At 35.8% G+C, this 8679-nt stretch overlaps 1 protein-coding gene across 1 annotated transcript in view; it reads left to right on the forward strand.

Moving 5' to 3' along the window:
- The window catches only part of CNOT6L (CCR4-NOT transcription complex subunit 6 like), a 75905-nt gene that overhangs the window by 1363 nt on the left and 65863 nt on the right, over positions 1-8679 (forward strand). Inside the window, exons 2-3 of the mRNA XM_023513349.1 lie at positions 2970-3156; positions 4430-4515. Coding sequence (XP_023369117.1) covers positions 2970-3156; positions 4430-4515 — 273 coding nt within the window. The remainder of the gene's footprint in view (positions 1-2969; positions 3157-4429; positions 4516-8679) is intronic.

An 8679-nucleotide genomic window follows, 5' to 3' on the forward strand; every position in this document is an offset into this window, starting at 1 on the left:
TTGTAGACATGAATGGGTACTGTTCAAAAAGGCAGGCCACACAAATGTTACCATGGCAAAACTGGAAGAGTCTACAGTGTCACCCAGTATGCTGTGGCATTGTTGTAAACAAATAGGTTAAGGGCAAGATTCTTACCAAGAGGATTAATGTTCATGTTGAGCATATTAAGTGTCTAAAAGCCAAGATAGCTTCCTGATACATGAAGGAAAATGATCAGAAAAAGAAGGAAGCCAAAGAGAAAGGTACCCTGGGTTCAACAGAAGCACCAGTCTGCTCCACCCAGAGAAGCCCACTGTGTGAGAACCAACAGAAAGGAGCCTGAGCTCCTGGAACCCATTCTCTATGAATTCATGGCATAATAAGCATATCACATAGCACACAGGAGTACCAGTGGGCCCATGCTTTTAGGTACAAGAACCTATTTATTCGCCATGAGCTCATGGCATAATAGGTGTACAGCATAGCACACAGGATAACCAATAGACCCCATGTAACAGTGATACAAGGTGCTGGAACCCATTTTCCATGAATTCAAAAGTCAATCAATGCTTTGTCACATTTAATGGCAAGATGCCTCCCTGAGCTACTGGAACCTCTTCCCTATGAATTCATGGCATGATAGTTAAAAATAATAGCCTACTGCTACTGTAAAAATGTTTCTTGTTCATTCATTAAAAGTATGATTTTTTTTCCTCCAAAGAAGTATTAAGCCAAATTTCAATGTACCCTAACAATAAAAAAAAATTATTAGAAAATTAAAAATTCATTAAAATGGATTATAAGGACTATTTTTCTCTTATGAATTGGTACAATACACATTGTATTGTATTATATACCTCCTATAGGAAGTATATCAATGCATTTTTTTCTCCAGTATGCTTTTTTTTGAGACAGAGTCTCACTTTGTTGCCCTTGGTAGAGTGCTATGGCGTAACAGCTCACAGCAACCTCCAACTCTTGGGCTTAAGCAATTCTCTTGCCTCAGCCTCCCCAGTAGCTGGGACTACAGGCCCCCACCACAACACCTGGCTACTTTTTGTTGTAATTCTCATTGCTATTTTAGCTGGCCACCAGGTTTGAACCTGCCACCCTCGGTATGTGGGGCAGCGCCCTACCCACTGAGCTACAGGTGCCGCCCATCCAGTATATTTTTGTTTGGAAGAGTTAAACCTTCATTATAATTTCAATACCAAAAATTCGTTGCACATTTAGCTAAAAGGTAACTGGGTGGATGGGTGATTGGTAATCAAAAGAATGAATAGGGCAGTGCCTGTGGCTCAAAGGAGTAGGGCACTGGCCCCATATGCCGGAGGTGGTGGGTTCAAACCCAGCCCTGGCCAAAACAAAACAAAAAAGAATGAATATGTATAAATTCTATTACATTAATCAAGGGTTTCTCAGTCTTGGCACTACTGACACTTTGGCCTAGACAATTCTTTGTGGAGGAGGGCTGTTGTGTGCATTATAGGATGTTTCATAGCATCCTTAGTTCATTGCAGTTCAGCAGTGTCCTTTTTGTTGTGACAGGAAAAATGTCATTAGACATCCCAGAGTCTTCTAGGGGGCAAAATCACCCCTGGTTGGGTGGCACCTGTCCTGTGACTCAAAGGAGTAGGGCGCTGGCCCCATAAGCCGGAGGTGGTGGGTTCAAACCCAGCCCCAGCCAAAAACTGTAAAAAAAAAAAATCACCGCTGGTTGAGAACCACTTGGTTACCTAGGTAGGATTGAAGGAAATTTCTCTTTTACCTTGAGCCTCTTCACTTGAAAACTTTATTTATTATTAAAATGCCAAATTCTAATTGGCACTTTAAGTCTGATTATAGACAGCAGGAAGGAATCTGCAGTAGAAAGAACTCCGGACAGAAAGTAAAAGTTCAAATCTGCTGCTCGGCTATATGAACAGTAACATTTTCCCCTTTGAGATTTTATGCCCTCTCTACCTTATACTGCCCTGTTATCAAAATGTACTATTTGAAAAATGATAAATAATTAAAATACCTCTTAACTTTTGCAAAGTTTATAAAATATCTTCCTATAAATGATTTTGCATAATGGATACTTACAGGTAAGATAGGAGATGAGGCTAGCTGATTTGTCCAGATTTACAAAGCTGGTAAAAATCAGATGGTAAAAATCAGGACTCTCAACCAAGTCTTCTTTTTCTACTTTTTATTTACTTATGACAGAGTCTTACTTTGTTGCCCTCAGTAGAATGCTGTGGCATCACAGCTCACAGCAACCTCAAACTCTTGGGCTCAAATGATCTACTTGCCTTAGTGAGACTATAAGCACCTACCACAATGCCCAGCTAGTTCTTTCTTTCTTTTTTTTTGGCCAGGGCTGGGTTTGAACCCCCCACCTCCAGCATATGGGGCCGGTGCCCTACTCCTTTGAGCCACAGGCGCCACCCCATAGTTATTTTCTATTTTTGGTAGAGACAAGGTCTCTCTCTTGGCTTAGGCAGGTCTCAGAGCAGTCCATCTGCTTCAACCTCCCAGAGTGCTGGGATTACAGGCGTGAGCCACTGCACCCGGCCCCTTCTTTTTGTAGTACATGTTCCACCATACCTATTATTAGATGCTGTGACTGATTGATAAAGATTAATGTGTGACTGTTTCCTTGAGTATGTTGTACTTAATGCAAAAACCTTAAGCCAGAGTTGATAATATATAATTGTGACATCAGAAACCTGGAGGAGATGTCCCCTTTGTCGGTAAAATGGTTTTCCTGGTGACTGATCTAAGGTTGGTTCTAAATCATGGTCATTTACTTTTGTCTATTTAAAATTTGTAATCAACCCTATTAAAGGAGGACACATACGTTTAGAAGCAATCAAATGGCAAAAAATACCGAATTAAAATATCAGTGATATAATATCGGTCTGAATTTGCATCATCTTTATAGTTCTTGTGGTTTAGTCTTTATCTTTGACTTAGAGTTTTATGCTTCAATGTTTTTGCCTTTTAGGTAGAGTGCGGAGCTTAAGTACATCACTTTGGTCATTGACACACTTGACAGCGCTGCACTTAAATGACAATTTTCTTAGTCGCATTCCACCTGATATTGCCAAGCTTCATAATCTGGTTTACCTGGATCTGTCATCCAATAAACTCAGAAGTTTACCAGCAGAACTAGGAAACATGGTGTCTCTCAGGTGAGGAAATATAGATGTGACTGATTATATAACATTCTAAATTTAAGAAAATTAAAGATTAATACTCATCTTACAGTAGGATTTCCATGTGTGTGAAGATCAACTAATGATACAAATTGTCTAAGCACAGTTCTTGAGTTGGCTTCTATTGTACATTTCTTTGCCTTCCTTTAAATTTGGAGACTCCTAGGTAAGACAGTGAGCGTCACCAGTTTCTTTTGACAGATATGAGGTGGGATGGGGCTAAAATTTTAAGTCTCACTTCAGTCTCATGTTTGATAAGACGACATAATTGGGAAAATATGGTTTGCTGATAAGTGAAACTTTTAGGAACATATCTCTGTTATGTAAGAGAAAGTATATTTATATTTTATATTATAACTCTTTAAGACAACTTAAAACCTGATGAAACGAATTTATTTCTCATCCTTCAGAATTTTTTAAGTCCTTCAGGATTTTTCACAGGAGAAAATTTTTCAGTAGTCTTAAGATTGTAAGATTAAAGACAAATTGCTATCCGATGTATAAAATTAAGCATATTGTTTTAGAATTTTTTCTTTACCATTTGTTTTTTACTACTTTTGATCATCTACAAATGAAGGTTCAATTTATATTTTCCTGTAGTCTGCTCAAAATGTCAGTCATAAACTTAGATCTTGTTTATGCTACCCTGTCCTTCTCTGTACTGTCCTATGCCTTGTTTCAGTATTTATGTTCTGTTATAGTATTCTTGACTTTATATTTTCTGTTTCTCTTCTTTGTTATACTACTTCGTTATCTATTAATTTGTCTTTTTTCATAGTATTTTGACATGATTAGTTGGTATTCATTTTCAAAAATTGATGCAGGTGGTTGGCAACTATAGTTTAATTCTAAACTTTGTGTAAAAATTTTACTTTTTACTATTAATTAGGCTAGGTTGAGGAATTGTCAGTTGTCTTTGAATACTAATGATATCTGTCACTGTCATTTGCATTTTATAGGAATTTTAGGTGACAGAGAAAAGGGGGTGGATTTAGCCCGAGAATTGTGTGTTCTTCCTATAACTCTGTGTCAGAGAATGTGTAAATCGTAGGAACACTGTTAAAATATGTGGCAATTACACATTTTGTAGTATACTTCAATCTTGTACAGCATTTTGAGGAGAGCATATAGAAATGGGCCTTGAATGTAAACAATCTTTGTATATTAGAAGGAAGGATAAGAATGGGAAATGTAGATATCGATAAAGTTTGGTATATTAAACTAAAACAATTTTTTTTTTTTTTAACAGGGAATTGCTTTTAAATAACAATCTGTTACGGGTTTTGCCTTATGAACTTGGTCGGCTCTTCCAGCTACAAACTCTAGGTTTGAAAGGTGAGTGATTTAAAAAAAAAATGAAGGGCAGCATCTGTGGCTCAGTGAGTAGGGCGCCAGCCCCATATACCAAGGGTGGTGGGTTCGAACCTAACCCTGGCCAAACTGCAACAAAAAAAGAAAAGAAGGAAAACAGGAATATCCATGGCTCTATTAAAAAAAAAAAAAAAAAGATAGCATTAACACTCAATATTGAGGTGTTCTTTCTTGGGCTTTTCTAAAGACCATTTTGGTCTTTAAAGATGTCAGGTCAGGTTTAAGGTGTGATTTTGAGAATGTGATACTACATATACTTTCTCTTGAAAGAAGAATAGTTCTTCAGTATCAAATTGAGTTTCAAGATTTCAATATGTGCCATAATTTTAAACAAATTTGTATGAAGAACATTTTTGTATTTTACCTTTAATTTTCTATAAAACTTTGAAATTTCTTAGAGAAGATATTTTAACATTGTAGTTTTTATTATCTTTTTTTATTTCTTTATTTTTAAAGGTAAAGAGATATTTTTATTTTTAAAAATAAATGAAAAAAGGATTACTTTACATCATACTTCATGTTTGGCTTTTCAAGGAGTGAATAAAATAGCATCAACATACTCTACAAGGAAAAAGGAGTATAGCAGTCAAAATTAGCTATACCTAATACATAAAATTATTCTAAATAAAATATATTAATCCAAAATATATGCTTCTCTAACCATCATTCTCAGTCAGTTTGAGATGAAAGTCATGCTTCATTCATACACTTACTGAAAGGTGTTTAATTTTCTCCTATGCCATAGCATCTGAAGAGAGATTATTTTTGAATTCATAGAACTAAATATAAATGTTCTGTATTGGTTAAACATTATATGCTCATGGGGAATGAACATCAGTCAAAGCCTTGTAAAATATACACTTTCATACTATGTATATTTTGTTTTCCTTATTTAAAGACTATTTGAGTGTCCATGAAAATGTTCTGTTTGCATTTGTTTATGTTATATCATGGAGCATTAGGAGTGAAGTTTGAATCAGAATGGAAGGATTGCTGCAAATGACAGAAGTAAAGTTTGGCTTCCTAGAGAATTACATAACTGGTCTGAATCTTGTGTTTATAGTTTCTGTGTAGGATTTTATTGATTTATTTTTTTAATCATATAGGAAGTGGAGAGGGAGAATACTTGTATTTAAAATATTTTCCTGAAAATATTTGAAGTTGTACTGTTGAAATATTTTACCTCATTTTCTATATGCTAAATCTCTACATAGTTAAATAGGTATCCAGTTAGAATTGGTGTAGGGGCAAGTCTCTCTATAAGAAATTATGGAACAATTGTCATTTCTTTTTTTATTTTGCAGTTTTTGGTCAGGGCTGGGTTTGAACCTACCACCTCCTGTATATGGGGCCGGTGCCCCACTCCTTTGAGCCACAGGTGCTGCCCACAGTTGTCATTTTTACAATCTTAGATTTATGAAAATGAAATTCACACTTCCATACTGATTATAGTAAATTATAACTCTTTATGTCTACTCGGAATAATCCTTGGTTTTTACTTTTAACATCAGAGTAGCTATTTTCCTCCTGATCTCAATAACAAATGAATAATTTACTGTAGAGCCTAGTGGACTTACCCTTGGTACACAGCAACATTCTTTTTTGTTTTAATTATTTTTTATTAAATCATAACTTTGTACATTGATGATTTATGGGGTTCAGGGCACTGTTTCAATATACAATGTGAAATGCTTGCAACATTGAACTAAGTAACACATCCATCACAATTATACTCATTTTTAAATAGTTTTGAAATATACAATTGCATCATGCACATTAGGTGAGGTCCCCTCAAATACCCTTCCTCCTCCCACATCCCCCCTCCCGTCCTCTCTTTCTCCTCCTCTTTTCTACTTTCTAGACTATAGTTATGTTTTGCCATTCATATGAGCATGTAGGTGGTTATATATTGATTTCATAGTAGTATTGAGTACATTGGATACTTTTTTTTCCATTCTTGAGATACTTTACTAAGAAGAATATGTTCCAGCTCCAGCCAGGTAAACATAAAAATGTGAAGTCTCCATCTTTTTTAATGGCTGCACAGTATTCCATGCTGTACATGTACTACAATTTGTTAATCCATTCATGGGTCGATGGGCACTTGGGCTGTTTCCATGACTTGGCTTTTATGAATTGGGCTGCAATAAACATTCTGGTGCAAATGTCTTTGTTGTAAAATGATTTTTGATCATCTGGGTGTATACCTAGTAGAGGACTTGCAGGATCAAACAGTAGGTCTACTTTTAGTTCCTTGAGTATTCTCCAAACTTCTTTCCCAAAAGGTCATATTAGCTTGCATTCCCACCAGCAGTGTAGAAGCGTTCTCTTCTCTCTGCATCCACACCAACATCTGAAGTTTTGGGATTTTGTGATATGGGCTAATCTTAATGGAGTTAGATGATATGTCAAAGTGGTTTTGATTTGCATTTCTCTGATGATTAAGGGTGATGAGCATTTTTTCATGTGTTTGTAGGCTGTGTGCCTCTCTATATCAGAGAAGTTTCTGTTCAAGTCTCTTGCCCATGTAGAAATGAGGTTATTTATTCTTATTGAGTAGTTTGAGTTCTCTGTAGATTCTAGTTATCAGACCTTTGTCAGAAGCATAACCTGTAAAAATCTCTCATTCTGAAGGTTGTCTGTTTGCTTTGCTTACTGTGCTGTTGGCTATGCAAAATCTTTTTAGTTTGATCAGATCCCAGTAATGTATTTTTGGTGTTGCTTCAATTGCTCGGGGTGACCTCCTCATAAAATATTCTCCCAGGCTAATTTCTTCAGGTGTTTTCCCTGCACTCTCTTCTAGTAGTTTTATAGTTTTATGTCTTAAGTTTAAATCTTTTATCCAATGAGAATCAATTTTTATTAATGGTTAAAGGTGGGGGTCCAGTTTCAGTCTTCTACAGGTCACCAGCCAGTTCACCCAGCACCATTTGTTAAATAGAGAGTCTCCCCCACTGAATATTTTTGATAGGCTTGTCAGATATCAAATGACAGTAAGCAGCTGGGTTCATCTCTTGGTTCTCTATTCTGTTCCATAAATCTACTGCTCTGTTTTTGTGCCAGTACTGTGCTGTTTTGATCACTATAGATTTATAGTGTAGCCTGAAGTCTGGTAATGTGATACCTCCTGATTTGTTCTTATTTCTGAGTAATGTATTTGCTATTTGAGGTTTTTTTCTGATCCCATATAAAACGAAGTACTATTTTTTCAAGTTCTTTAAAGTGTAACAATGGTGTTTTAATAGGAATTGCATTAAATCTGTAGATTACTTTGGGTAGTATGGTCATTTTAACAATGTTGATTCTTCCCAGCCATGAGCATGGTATGTTTTTCCATTTGCTAACATCTTCAGCTATTTCTCTTCTCAGAGTTTCATAGTTCTCTTTATAGAGATCTTTCACGTCCTTTGCTAGGTAAATTCCCAGATATTTCATCTTCTTTGGCACTATTGTAAAAGGAATAGAGTCCTTGATTGTTTTTTCAGCTTGACTATTGTTAGCATATATAAAAGCTACTGACTTGTAAGTATTGATTTTGTATCCTGAGACACTGCTGTATTCCTTGATCACTTCTAAGAGTATTGAAGTTGAGTCCCTGGGATTTTCCAGGTATAGGATCACATCATCAGCAAAGAGTGAGATGAAAGAGTGAGTCCTCTGACTCTATTTGAATACCCTTGATCGCTTTCTCTTGTGTAATTGTATTGGCTAAGACTTCCATTACTATGTTAAATAGCAGTGGAGACAGTGGGCATCCTTGCCTGGTTCCTGATTGGAGTGGAAATGTTTTCAGTTTTACACCATTCAATATAATATTGGTTGTGGGTTTGCTGTAGATGGCCTCTATCAGTTTAAGAAATGTCCCTTCTATGCCTGTTTTCTTAAGAATTCTAATCATGAAAGGATGCTGGATATTATCAAAGGCTTTTTCTGTGTCAATTGAGAAAATCATATGGTCTTTGTTTTTTATTTTATTGATGTGATATATTATAGTTATAGATTTGCGTATGTTGAACTAATCCTGTAACCCTGGAATAAAACCAGCTTGATCATGGTGTATAATTTTTTTGATGTGTTGTTGAATTCTGTTTGCTAAGATCTTATTGAATATTTTTTTTTTTTTTTTTT

The sequence above is a fragment of the Otolemur garnettii genome, unplaced genomic scaffold (assembly GCF_000181295.1).
Source record: "Otolemur garnettii isolate 467f Iridium unplaced genomic scaffold, OtoGar3 scaffold00039, whole genome shotgun sequence".
Lineage (NCBI taxonomy): Eukaryota > Metazoa > Chordata > Mammalia > Primates > Galagidae > Otolemur > Otolemur garnettii.